This window comes from Cervus canadensis, chromosome 21 (genome assembly GCF_019320065.1).
Source record: "Cervus canadensis isolate Bull #8, Minnesota chromosome 21, ASM1932006v1, whole genome shotgun sequence".
In the NCBI taxonomy this organism is placed as follows: Eukaryota; Metazoa; Chordata; class Mammalia; order Artiodactyla; family Cervidae; genus Cervus; species Cervus canadensis.
The window spans coordinates 40943144-40957881 of NC_057406.1; the positions used below are offsets into that span (position 1 = coordinate 40943144).

At 36.5% G+C, this 14738-nt stretch overlaps 1 protein-coding gene across 3 annotated transcripts in view; it reads left to right on the top strand.

The window, feature by feature from the left end:
* The window catches only part of FGD4 (FYVE, RhoGEF and PH domain containing 4), a 235764-nt gene that overhangs the window by 80860 nt on the left and 140166 nt on the right, over window positions 1-14738 (top strand). Inside the window, exon 1 of one of the 3 annotated variants that reach the window (XM_043440744.1) lies at window positions 2679-2846. The exons of the other annotated variants lie outside the window; for them this stretch is intronic. Coding sequence (XP_043296679.1) covers window positions 2837-2846 — 10 coding nt within the window. The 5' untranslated portion in view covers window positions 2679-2836. Of the gene's footprint in view, window positions 1-2678; window positions 2847-14738 lie in introns of those variants that run through there. 3 annotated transcript variants of the gene reach the window in all.

The following is a 14738-nucleotide window of genomic DNA, read 5'->3' on the forward strand; positions in this document are numbered from 1 at the left end:
TTGTAGATAAGTTCATTTGTATCATTTCTTTTTAGATTGCACGTATAAGGGATATCATACGATATTTTTGCTTCTCTGTCAACTTATTTCACTCATGACAGTCTCTAGGTCCATCAGTGTTGCTGCAAGTGATATTATTTCATTCTTTTAAATGGATGAGTAATATTCCATTGTATATGTGTGCCACATCTTTATCCATTCCTCTGTTGATGGACATTTAGGTTGCTTCCATGTCTTAGCTGTTGCAAAGAGTGCTGCAATGAACATTGGGGTGCATGCCATACTGGGTGAATCATGAACTGACATGAAGATTACTGGGAGAAATATCAACAACCTCAGATATGCAGATGATACCACTCTAATGGCAGAAAGCAAAGAGGAACTAAAGAGCCTCTTGAATGCTAAGTTGCTTCAGTTGTATCCAGCTCTGTGCGACCCCATGGACTGTAGCCCACCAGGCTCCTCTGTCCATGGGATTTTCCAGGCAAGAGTAATTGGAGTGGGTTGCCAATCGCTTCTCCAGGGGATCTTTCTGACCCAGGAATCAAGTTCAGGTTTTGAAGTTAAAAAGTCCAAGGTTTGAATTTCAGCTCTGCCATATAATTTCATCACCTAATACAGTGGGGTTAATTAATGCCTTTTTGTTAGGGTTGTTATGAGAAGGATGCAAAATAATACACAGGTGTAATTACTAATGATAATATTAATTTTACCAAGACATGGAATGGAATGATTGTGGTGTTAAGAGCAGATAAATAGCTTTGCCCTTTTTTTTTATGAAGACTTATTTTTAGCCACGTAATAATGGTTTTTTTCTTTTTTGAGGGGGTTACTAATTTTAGCTTTATAACAAATTGGTTGATACTATGATTCTTAAAGTTGTTCTCAATTTATTATATGAATGAATTAATTAAAATCACTTGATTTAAAGTCAAGAGGTATAAATCTATTTTTATAAAAACTGGCAGATCAAAGTATAAACAGAAAACTAAGGGGAAAGAAAGCACATATGTATGAAATTTTATTTCAGTACAATCCCTGTAACAGATTTCTAGAGCTATATTCACATAATATCTGAATAAACAATGAAAAAGTTTAGCTAATTATAAAGATATTAAAAATCTACAATGTACAATGTCAAATAATCAGAAAATATTCCATAATTTTTCTTTTTCTTTGCCTGCCAAACTGCTAAAATGTTGAAAAAGAAGACATCAAGAACCAGAGCCAGCATACTTATTTGGATACTTCCAGCCCTGGTACACTGTAGCAGGGCAGAACAGGTCCAGTTTCAGCCAGTAGTTCACTGGCATGTGGTCAGTTTGAAGTTTCCTGCTGTGCTCTTCTGAGCTAGAGAGAAGGAACCAGAAATGCTGACATCCTTATTTGACTTCATCACTTATGCCTGAACACATACACCAACACTTCCTGTGCAAAACCTGCCCTGACTCTGCAGAGGACACTCTCAGCCCTCAACTGACCTGGGTGGGGGTGCTGGCACAGGTTGGTGAAATTTGGAAAGTGTTAGCCATTGGATACTTCTTCACACCATATGAACGTGCCATGTCTCATTATTATACCTTTCATTTCATAGAAATAAGCTTTCAGAGCTTGCAATGAAAGCTTGCAATAACAACATTCATTGACAGTAAGGGATTGTTGCAGGCCAGTTATTAACTCTCAAAACTACCACCCCGCGAAAGCATGTTTAAGAAAGACCTAATTTAGAAATAAAATGCCATGGAAATTGAACTGAAAAAAGCCTATCAGAATGTCTGAAATGTATATATCTTGTCTCTTTAATATCAATATGTCTATATCTGGCCTTAATACTTTTGATCTCAGTTTTCTTATCCGTACAAAGGTAGGATTTCTAAATTTCTAAGGGTTTGTAATTTTAGTGTGTGTTTCTCCAAGTAGTTTTCTCCATGTTTTGTTTTATTCTACCTATCAAAATTTCCTCAAATACTGTCAAGTACTTTAAGGTAGTACATGATTTTCAATTCTTTCAGAAACACAATAATTTGAAGAAGTGATGTTATAAAGTTGTTCTGAGCCTAGATTATTGTAGTTTGATTCTGACTATACCATCTAAATATCACATGAAAGGGAAATTAATGTCACTATGTAAATGTTAAATACATGTGATGATAAACCTTAGATGTTTTGAGAAGTCTGTGGTATACATTACCTAAAACATTAATTTTGATTAGTAGTTTTATCTTATAAGCATGACAAGGATGGGAAATTTGCTCATTGGTGCCTCTTGTTTAAAATTCTAATTTTTTTTTTTTCAATGAAGTCATTTGGGATTGCTAGTAACCTAGGAAGAGATAAAAGACTTGTTTTGGGGGAGATGGACATGGTTTTGCTATTCAGCATTTCTTATGATCCTTTTTTTCTTATGACCATGAAAAAAAATTCTGAAATTCTTTAAGACCTAGTTCTCAAGGATAGTTTGTAAATTTAAAGACTATAACTGCAATTAAATCACATGTAGTTGGCCCCATCCTTCCCATTTTGCCTCAGCGTTCTAGAGTTCTCTCACTACATTTTGAAATACCTTGTGGAATTTTGAAATTCATTACTTGCGTAGTTCTTTGAGGCTGCCTCGGTGGTGGAAGGAGTTGTGAAACATAGCTCTGCACTTCCCCTAGTTAGTTCGTTACCCTGTCGAGCAGAAGATGTGTGCGTGACTGGTGTCTAAATGCAGAATACCTATCGATTTTACCCACAAACTGTAGATCCCGATAGTCCCTCCACAAGCAGGAATTAAGAATGATTAATCAGAAGAAAAAAAAAGGCACTGCTGGATGTTATTTGAAAGGAATTCTTTATGGGGGGCTGTGAGTATTGTTTTTACAGTTTCTATTTTTAAAATATTTTAGTTTAAAAACATTTGAACTTTTTGAGTATGCAAAGTATATGAGTAGATAAAGTAATTGGTATTTATCTCTTTGTTTACTACCAAATTATAAGTAATTTGTATCATTATTGAAAAATTATCCTGCCTCTTGTTTAGAATGGCTTCATGCTGTGATTTTAACCCAGAGGTACAGTTTTTCTTATTTTCATGGCCCAAGAACAGTTACTTGAGGTAATGACACTTCTTCCTGTGGATTTGCAGCACAGCAGTGTTCTCTGAGAGCAGTGAAAGTGAACTGTGCTAAGTGCGATCAGTGTTGCCCTGTCTTAGCTGAGTCTTTATTGTAGCCTCATTCCTCCTATTTCTATTTTCTATTTCTACTCCTTCCATTTCTAATATGTAAAAGCTACACTTCAGCAGGTTTCTTAGAATTTATTTATGCATTTAATATTCTCTCAGTCATCAATTATTTGAGGATAAAATTCTCTCTACTTCTAAAACATCAGCAAGGTGCATTGGTAATGCATCAAGGTTAAGGATTTCTTTAAATTACCTATGATTTATTGGTCTCCAAAGTCTAGTTGACTTGCCTAGATCCTCCTAGCATTGTGGCTTTAATGTTCTCAGGGTCTTTTCTGTTTAACTGAAAAACCATGTTAAGTGAATGTTTTATTCAGAAAAAAAATATTTTAAAACATATTTTTTATTTGTAATAAGGAGAAGGAAAATAAGCATTTGGGTGTGACTACTGATAACATTTTGATGTGTTCTTCCCTTTTGTATCTGTTGTTTGGTAAAACTGAGGTCATAATTTACGTGGATTTTTAAAAATCATTCTTTCCCCTTTCCAAGTAACATTAAATATTTCACATTACAAAACTTCTTAGTAAAAATTCAACAGCTGTATGATATTCTGTTAAAAAGGAGTACTTTAGTTAGCATGTACTCTATTGTTGGATATTTAACATCTTTAGAGATTTTGGACTATAAATCAGAGAACATTACCATTTTTTAAAGACTATCTTTGCAAGATGACTTGGGGGAAAAATCCCATTGTATTTGTTTTTTCTTAATTTTATTTATTTATTTATCTCTGTCTTGGGTCTTCGTTGTGGTGTTCAGCCTTCTCTAGTAGCGGTTCATGGGCATAGTTTTCCCCGGGCATGTGGGATCTTAGTTTCCCCATCGGGATCAAAGCTGTGTGCCTTGCATTGGAAGGTGAATTCTTTATCGTTGGACCACTGAGGAAGTCCCCTCCCATTGTATTTGTATTCCTGATTTAAGACATTAATAATGCTGTACCTTAGAGTTGTTTTTTAATTAATTTATTTGGTTTTTTTTTTTTTTTTTAGTATTTGGTTTTTTAATGTATTATTTTTGGCTGTGCTAGATCTTTGTTGCTGTGCATGTCATGGACTTTCTCTAGTTGTGGCGAGTGGAGTCTACTCCTTAGTTGCGTTAAACAGGCTTCTTGTTACGGTGGTTTCAATTGTTGCAGAGCACAGGCTCTAGGTACATGGGCTTCAGTAGTTGTGGTGCTTGGGCTTAGTTGCCCTGCTGCATGTGGGATCTTCCCAGATGAGGGATCAAACCTGAGTGCTCTGCATTGGCAGACAGATTCTTAACCACTGGACCACCAGTGGTCCTTAGACCACTTAGAACTTAAGGACAAGCATTGAATTAGGATTTTAAGCAAATGTGTTGGATTCCATGTTTGTTTAAACTTATGAATCACACATTTAAAAAACTTTTACTTCTGTGCGTCAGGCAGCCTGTGTGCTAGCTATTTTTCAAATGTGGATGACATTGCTTTCTTCGTGGACTGGGATTTATAGAATATTTGCAAATAGATGATCATTGGTGAACACTGAAAGAGAACTTCCTTAACCAAAGCAGGTTCTTTTATGCCACAAGCTTCATGTGCATGGAAAACTAAATCTATGCATAGAACACTTGGGCTATGAAAATACTAGTGCCAGGAAAAACACGGATTTATAAGACTTCAGCCAAAGCCTTTGGTTTTTCCTTGTTTCACTAGCTTAGAAATGGCCTGGCCTGAGCTTCTCCCAATAATTCAGCCACAGAGAAAGAAAAAGCTTGTTGTTTTTCATTCCCATTGTGTAGAGGCCCCTATGTCACAGACTTGCACCAGCATGGAGTACTGACCTACCTTGTGGAATGAATAGAACTGAATTTAGAGTAACTTAAAGTAACAGAGTAACGTAATGTTCTTTAATGTGTCTTCTACTTAAAACTTTATAGGCATGATGATAAATTTTAATAGAATATAAATAACAAGAGTAATATGAATATACAATCAAAATATGAAAGTTTGGAGTGTTTTTCTTCAAGTAATTGTTTTGGATTGGAATATTTGATTTCCAGATTATAGGGGGTTTATTTTTTCTTTATACTGCTTCTGCATCCATCTTGCTAGTTTAGATGGTAATATAAGTTAACACAGGGCTTCCCAGGTGACACTAGTGGTAAAGAACCTGCCTGGCCGTGCAGGAGAGTAAGAGATGTGGGTTCAGTCCCTGGGTCAGAAAGATGCCCTGGAGGAGGGCATAGCAATCCACTCCAGTATTCTTACCCGGAGAATCCCATGGACAGAGGAGCCTGGCAGGCTGCAGTCCATAGGATCTCACAGAGTCGGACATGACTGAAGGCTACTTAACATGCATAAAATACCCGACTTTTCTTCATAAATGAGTAAAATTTTAGTGAACATCTATTACACTTAGAAATAGTCATTTCTCCTAATTTTTATTGTAACTTTAAAATTTAGGATTTTTTTGCTATTAAATACCAGGTTTTATATATATAGATACATATATATGTGCAGATGCTTTACCCTCTGAGCCACCAGGCAAATATAGATACATATATTTTATATTAAAAAGAAGTCAAAATAGGATTTATTTTCAGACTTGTAGTTTTTATTCTCTAATGGAAAGTATGAATAGATTTATCTAGAAGACCAAAGGAGACTCAGAACTAGGCGGAAAGCCACAGTAGTTCAAGGGGTTGTTTTTTTTTTTTGCCTGCATTTTTTTTTTTTTTTTTTTAGCCATCCCAACCTGCATATGCTTCTTCAGAGTGTGCATACAGCGTTCACAGCATCCTCAAAATCAGCTTTGTAACTGAACCAACTGGACTCCTGTCCAGCTGTTTATATACTTCTTGGCACTTCTCCTACCCATTTGTTTTCATCTTCCCAACTCATTTGATCCTGTGGCATTAGGGCCAACAGCTGCAATTGGTCCGTAAAGTAGCTGAATAATAAAATGCTGTAATCTGATCCTTGTATAGTTTTCATGATGACTGAGTTGGTAACAGCAGTGCTACAGATTTGTTTGGCAGGTCAGGGGAAACATCATCTTTATTTTACCGGAAGAAAGTTTATGTATAAGAAGGATTGGTAATTGATCCTGAGTGGTATAATTGTATCTCCTGAATCCTAGACTTACTGTTTATTGAATACCTATTAGACACAGTACTTTGTATTGTATGCACATTATTTCTTATGCTCAGAATAAGCTTGTAAGAATGGTGATACGATCTTAATTTTCCAGTGGAGAAAGCAGACTCAGTAAGGTTATAACCCTTATCAACATATTCAGTGTTATAGCAGCATTATAGTATTACCTGGAATTCAAATCCAAGATTATGCTTCCAAAGCTTGTGACCTATCCATTGCATATTGTAGCAATAGGTTTTTTTTTATTGTGAATAATATTTTATTTCCATTTTGCTGTTAATGGACATCAACTACTATGATGAAAGTTTCTATGCACATCATTGTACATCATTTAGTGGAATTATTGCAAGTGCATATGTTCAGCTTTAGGAGATGTTGCCTAAAGGTTTTCCATAGTGGTTTTAGTGTGTGAATATTCTAGTTCCCCTTCCTAGCCAGTACTTTATCTAAAACAATTTTAGCCATGTGGCAGGTATCTAGCGGTATTATTTTGTGATTTTAATTTGCATGTCTCTGATTAATAATTTTTATATGCTTATTGGAGACCTTTCGTGAAGTTCCCAATTGAGACTTTTGTCCATTAAAAAATAGGTTAAGAGCCAAAAATAAAAAAAGTGAGAAAGAAATGTTTAATATAATGTTGCACAGTGATAAGTGCTATTAAATACCAAAGACCAAGGTGCTAGGACTAATAGAAAGCGACAAAAATGGGATTGTGAGGAAAGAAAGGCCCACCTGAGAAAGTGGCATCAAAGTGCAGATTTGCATGAAGTGTGTTGTGGAAGCACGAGGAAAATTGGATAAAACATACGGAGCAGAGGGAACTGCAAGTGCAAGGGACTTGAAGAACTTGGCATGAAAGTATTTAAATTCCTATACAACTTTCAGCTTATGAGGGAAGGTAACAAGGCCTTTACTTTTACTCTCTTCCAACTGTATGCTCAGTAAGGTATTATTTGGCTTGTTTTCTTTTTATAAAGATCAAAAGCCTTCTATTCATTCCCTGGGGTTCCGTGTTTGAACTAGCAACTTCATGTTTTGCCAACTAATTGCTGTATAATATCTAAACATATTTACTGGTGATGTGTTTTATGAATGTTTATTCAGTAAGTATTTATTGGACAGCCCTGATTGATTGGATGTGATAGAGGAGGGAGAAGAGTTGCTGATTAAAGCAAAGAAGAAAGGCGTTTACTGGAGAGAGTCCTAAAGAAGCAGGAGAGTTAGTTGTGAAGGCGTCCAGGAGGAAAGAATGTAAAAATTGAAAATGCGGTCACCACTGTCAGATGCTCCCAGAGAAGTATGGTGTAGGAGGGGTAGGCTGCTGATTGTAGTGGCCCACTGGCCTTTGTGGAAGCAGGATCAGGTCTGTGTTAGTCAGACAGGTGGGCTAACGGGAAGGTGAGGAAATGGAGGCAGTGACCTGGGCTTCCCAATTTTTGAGAAGTGTAAATAAGAAAAAGGATGAGATTAGACAGCTTGAGAAGAATATGGATGGAACCAAGAGCTTTTTGTTTTATTTTGGGTTTTGAGGGTTTTCGTTTTTTGGAAGAGACTTCAGTGTTTGTTTTTTTTTTTTCTTCTCATGACAGGAAGTCATCCTTTGCTATTCTTGGCTCAGAGCAGACAGTTGTGTCTCCCTCCCTCCCTGCCCTTTTAAACATGTTTAAAACTTCTTACAATTATATAATTTTCTATGTATTCCAAGAGGGTTCACCTTTGTGATCTCATTGATCTTCTTGAGAGGGGGGTACCAAATATTATGCCTGTTTCTTAGATGAAAGCCTCAAAGCTCAGAGGTTGTAGCTGAGAAGTCGTTCCACTGATAACTTGTAGAGCAAGAATATTTGTAAGTACACCCTGCCTTGCTCAGATTGCGAATCTGTGTTTACAGCATTAACTAACCTTGATTTGCCCCTTATTCAAGTGGTTATCCTCTGGTTACCCCAGAAAAAAATCCAAGTTTTTAGGTATAATTTATAGATCAGATTAAGAAGCTTTCCCAAATACCCTTTTACTTCCCCCCTGCCCACACACCTTTCTCACCCATCTGTGCACACTCCTATATCACACACACACACCACTCATCCCACATACAATACCTCTGCCACTCACACAGCCTGCAGATGTTCACAATTGGATACACTTTAGTCCTTGCCCACAAAAGTAGGCTACTTTTCTCTTTCTGCGGTTTGGATTTAGGGTAAAAAAAAGTAGCTAGGTTAGAAAGAATTGATTTTATGAGCTCAGTGACAGTCAATGGAGTGACTGAACAGCAAGTGCTAGACATCTATCCCAGTTGTAAGTGCCTTTCTAACCCTCATCTCCCGAAGAGGTGAAAGTCTTTGTTTTTTGAACATATTAAAAACTCATCAAGAGAAGGAAATCAGTGTCTCCTTTTTTTGTGTGTTCAGAGTTTAGGTTAGAACTTTTGCAAATTGTAGATGCTCAATAAGTCTTGTTTATAGAATATTCCTTGTTCTTAATCCTTTTCCCACTTGTCACACATATTTGAAAAAATATAGTCCCTAATATAATTAATATTAATATTTAGCATATATATTATGTTCCCGGAGAAGGAAATGGCAAACCATTCCGGTATTCACATCTGGAAAATCCCATGGATGGAGGAGCCTGGTGGGCTACGATCCATAAGGTTGCAAAAGGGTTGGACATGATTCAGTGACTAAACATATTTTATATATATATACTCAGCATAGAGAGTCTTCCCTTGCATATATTTCAGAAAGTTTCTTAGACAAAGAAAGATAAAATAATTAAAACACCTAGATTCCAATTTAGATGCATCACTTACTGAAAGAATGTGGGTAAGGATGAATGTGGAAGGTAACAGACTAGGACCCAGATATTTGTATACTTTCCTCCCACCTCTGTTTTAGAATCAATATTAAATATATGAAAAGACAGGGAATTTTACCCTAAAGAAGATAGCAGTAATCTAATGATGTGAAGAATTGGATCCCATTATTCTCATTTGGCTGAGATATAATATCCTTTTAATTTTAATAAAAAATATCCCTGGGGCATTGGTAGAATTGGATTAGAGTCCTGATGGTTGGAGTTTGATGAAAAAAGGGCTGGCACTCTGAAAGTCCCTAATGTAGACTTACCCTCAACACTTTGTTCTTTGCAGTATGGTAGCTGGACAGGTCCTAGAAAGTACAGTACTGCTGCTATGCTAACCATATCAAAGGAATGATGGGCAATTAAAAGAAAATGCTTTCATCAAATCAGGCTAGATTATTTCTCCATCATTGTTTTTCCTTTGTTGTTGTTTTTAAAGACAGTCTTGCTTTAAAAAAGTTTGTGTTTATTTGTTTCTGACTGTGCTGGGTCTTCGTTGCTGCGTGCAGACTTTCTCTTGTGGCGAGTGGGGACTACTCTCTAGCTGCAGTGCCTGGGCTTCTCTTTGCAGTGGCTTCTTATTGCAGAGCACAGGCTCTAGGGTGCACGGGCTCAGTAGTTGTGGCACACAGGCTTAGTCCCCCCAAGGCACGTGGAATCTTCCTGGAGCAGGGATTGAACCCATGTCCCCAGCATTGGTAGGTGGATTCTTAGCTACTGGACCACCAGGGGAGTCCTGTTTTGTTTTGGTTTTGGCCATGCAGTGCAGCTAATAGCTATTAGTTCCCCACCAGGGAATGAACCTGGACTATAGCAGTGAAAGTGTTGAGTCCTAACCATTGAACCACCAGAGAATTTCTTACTCCATCATTGTTATAAGACCTTACAAACTGGACAGAGAAGTTCCTTTTATTTCAGTGTTCTTTTTTTTGGCTTGTGAGGTACTTTGTACCTTACAAATGTGTATTTTTGCTCTAAATCTTTAAAGAACTTGTTGCAAAAGAGAAAAACAGTTAAATAAAATTTTACATAGAATGTTAAGCAAAAATACAAAATTCTATATTTTTAGACAATAATTTGAGTTTGTAACACAATGAAACTAACTTGTGAACACACTGGGAATAATTTGAGTCTGTTTAATATTCACAGACAAAACACTAACAATATCCAGTCACCATATAATATAAGCTACTTGTCAAAAAGCAGTTTCAGCAAGGAGAAGAAAGTGTGGCGAGAGCAGAACTGGTGGCAGGGTACCTACATGGGGCATCTTTGTACGGGTACAGTTGCCATCTCACCTGGTACTTTGGTAATACCCGCTGCTCAGAGCTTTCAGTCTTACCACACCCAAGGGTTGAACCCAGAAACTTTTACTATGCCATTTCATTCTGGAAAATAAGCATTTGTTCTTGCCCTTTTAGTGCTTTTTTCTCCTTTTCCACTGAAATTAGTAAGAATGAGGAGGAACCCTCCTTCCACCATTCATTCTCATTATTTTAGAATGGTCTCTTTGAAGATGATCTAACTCAGCTCTCTCATTCTGCAATTGGAATACCCAGGGCCAGAGAGGGCAGTGGCTTGCCATGTCATACCAGTGGCTAAGCAGGGACTAGCGTCCAGGTTTCTTAATTTCTAAACAGCGGTTCTATTATTGAGCTTTACAAAAGCTAAGGACTTGAAAACTTCCTTACAAAAATATGTGTCTGTGTGCAGATTCAGCAGTGAAGGGAGATAGAATAGTACTCCCAGGGTTATTTGATCACTGCTTAGCTGACACAGTAACTACTGTAACAGCTTGTAGGCAACATTGCCAACTGCCCAGTATTTGAAGAAGATATCAGGCTTCTCTGCTCCCAACAACTTTATATCTTGAGAACCTTTATGGGGATTATTGACTCTCTGTCACGTGCCCTACAGCTTAAGTATGAGGACCCTATTATTAGACTCTGAGCAGTGTGGCTTAAGGTGCTATTGTGGAGACAATGTCAGAACAGCCAGAGGTGAACTTGGAGCTGAAAAGGACACTACTGCTTACTTGCTTTTCTTAGATCTCTCTCTCTCTCTTTTTCTTTCTTTCTTTCTTTCTTTCTGAGTGATTCCCTCAGAATCAGTTTCCTAGAAGTGGTGAGCCAGATTCATTTTTGGTTTTTTTTTTTTTCCTATTGTCTTAATAGTTGATCCACCCAAGAATATAGTGGGGTAAACTTTGAAAAATATGTGTCGGAAGAATAAATATTACTTTTAGAAAATTATCATTTATGACATTAAGATTTTTGGAAAATAGAGAAAGGAAAATATCAGTAAAATCTCTTCTTCACAACTGCTCTTATAATTTTGAGATAGGTAGGCTTAGGCTTTGGTTTCTAAGAATCTTTCATTTTTTATTGCCATTGTTCATGGCAAATACTCAGTTATGTATTTTTTTCCCCTGTACTTCCAGGAGGTAGTGTGGTATAATGATCAAACCGAAGCTTTGGTCTCACTTGAGATTCTAGTCTCAGCAATGAGATATAGAGCAAAGAACTTAGTTTCTGAGTCTCAGTTTCCATAACTAAAAAATGATGATAGTAATACCTACTTCATAATCCCTGTGAGATTCAAATAAAATATTTATAAATGCTAATTATAGTTCCTAGCACAGACTAGGGACTCAGCAAATAGAATATCATTATTAGTATACCAGTTGACATTTCCCTTATGCCCCATAGTCCTTGTGACCATATTTTTAATAACTGCATGATATTCTATCTAGGTGAGTATATTCCAATTTGCGTAACCATTCATCTATTATTAGATTCTTGTTTCCTCAAAATTTGCTGTAGAATAAAAAATTTTTCAGCAAGCTGTTATTCATTCAGCAGATTCAATAAATACTATGTATAAGGACCTTTGCTTGGCGGCAGCAGCACAGAACTCAGAGTGGAAAAGTCCCTAGCTTTGAGGGGCTCTCGGTTTGTAAGTGGAGATACGTGAAGAGAACTCTGGCCTGTGGTAAACATTGTCACTGTCCAAGTTACTGAAAAAGTGCTGAGAAGAGGACAGAATGTGAGATTCTGTTTAGAGAGCCTCATGGAAGACAAGAGAGGGTTGTGGGAGAGGAATCAAGTGATGGTGATGGCGTGAGGTGCAGGTTATTAAGGGCTTTTAAATCTTTATACAGAATGCAACATTTATCCTCAGTGCAAGGGAAAGTTTTGAGAAGAGAATTTGCATTATCTGCTTAGGTTTTATATCCTGTACAAGTCAAAGTGGAAGTAAAGAGTTTAATTAGGAAATTATTAAGGAATCTAGGTGAGAGATGGTATGGCTTCGATGAGGTGGAAGTGGTGGAGGTGGTAAGAAGTGGCCATATTGGAAGAAATAGCCCACATCATGAGCTGTCAGGTTGGATGTGAAGATGTCAAAGAAAGAGAAAAGTCAAAGATGGGTTCTCAGGCATTCAGCTTTAGTGACTGGAAGAGTGGAGTTGCTGTTTCTAAAAACAAGGAAGGATGCAGGAGGAGCCGATTTGGGGGAGAAATCAGGAGTTAAGTTTTGGGATGTTATGTTCGAGATTTTTATTAAACATTCAGGCAGAGATGTTCAACAGATAGTTAGATGTAGAAGTCTGCAATTCTTGGAAAAAGAGGTTTATCCTGGAATTACAAATTTGGGAGATAGCTATATATTTATTGTATTTTAAAAACTTGGTACAGTTATTTTACCCATTCCTACTCCTCTCATAGAATTTCATTGGTGTTTTCATTTTCTAAAAATCCAGATAAACTTTAGGGTCACTTTGTTAAATTTATTTTGTAAAGTATGCTGGACATTTTATTAGAAGAATATGTATATGTATTACATATATATTTATATATAAATTTACTAAAAGACTGGTAATTTGAAAAGAATTGGCATCTTTAAAATGGATCTTTGTATTCAGCAATGCATTATTTTTCTCCATTTAGTTTTCTTTAATTAATATTTCTTCTGATAGTTCATTCTTTGTCCCCCAAATAGTTGATACACAGTTCTTGATAGTATTATTCCAAAGTATTGTAAGATGTCACAGAAAAACCAGAATAAACTTGTTGGCCAACCCAATACACTATTTGTTGATGTTGTTAGTAAATTTCAGTTTATTAATGTTCTGATGTTTTTGCCTTATAAAGGAATTACTTTAATATATTTAGCCACATCATTAAATTTCGGGTGATATAAATAATCTCTTTTATTTTTCCCCCAGCAATACAATCTGCAAATAATAATTTTGTCTTTTTCCTTTCAACATTTGTGTCTCACTTCTGTTCATTCCAAGAAAAGAGGTCCTGAATTTAAGATAGTGGCTAACTGTAAAGTAAGGAGGTAATTAAGATGTAAAAATCTAGTCACAGCTTACAGTTGTTGTTTAGTTTTTGCTTTAGGCCTATTCTAATTATTTCTTTTCCTTGCCTTTGAAAAATTTATTTCTGTTGGATTTATTTTGAGTGCCCAGAATTTGTCTGTTTTACATTTATACATTATCTCCAGTAGTTGGTTTTAATGTGGTATATATTTGGTTTTCAGTCATTTTGCTCTTCCAAGGACATATTCTCTGATTCCTTGAATACCATGAATTCAGGGAAAGCTCTTTTCCTGCTGAATTGGCATTGAACTTTCATGGATGCAGAAACAAATTAAAGCCCATAGAGAGTACATAACCAAGAGATTTCAGTCATATAACTGGATAAGGTCCTAATGAGAATGTTAAGTTCAGTAGCCTCTCCCTCTCCCCCCAGAAAACAAAAACAGTAAAAATGAATTCATATGTTTAAAAAATTAATATGTGTATATTTATAGGACAGTTGATTTTGAAAACTTATTTTCAAGCTAAGTTTTACAAATTTGAAAATTTTATTTTAAAAAGTCTAAATACAAAACCAATTTCACTTCTGATGTGGATTGTAAATCAACAGAAAGGACTTGCTGATACAGCTTAGATTTCTGGAATGCGTTATCTTGAATTTTCAAGTTTACTTTCAAGTTTTATTTTCTGTTTGTTAAGTTAAGCCTCATGTGACCTTTTTCTGTGAATGAGCAGTGGACACTATCTGGCATGTTAGCGCTTTGTACCTCCAAGGGTAGATTTGCAGGACAGCTTTTAATTGGCCTGCATTGCCTTGTTTAAATAGCCAAACACCTGCTAGGCAAGCCCCTGCACATGTGAGTGGCTATATGTTCCTTCCGTTAGGATTTGCATGGCTGGAGCACAAAGACAGCGATTGTTACCCAATAAGCAGTAGTCACACAATTCTACCAATCGCCTTAGGAGGGCTGGTTACCATGGAATCCACCATCTGTTCACTCCCCGTCGGAATGTGATTATCCTTGCTGGGGTGGGAACTGGGAGCGTGTGCAGTGTGGAATTATCTGCAATGGACTGGGTTAATGGGAGCTAGATTTGGCTCACTAGAAGAACAGATGAAGGGAGTTTTACTTCTTAACCATTTGTGACTACTAACCAAGAGGAATAAATTCTGCTTTTATAAGGTAAGTAATTCTAGTACT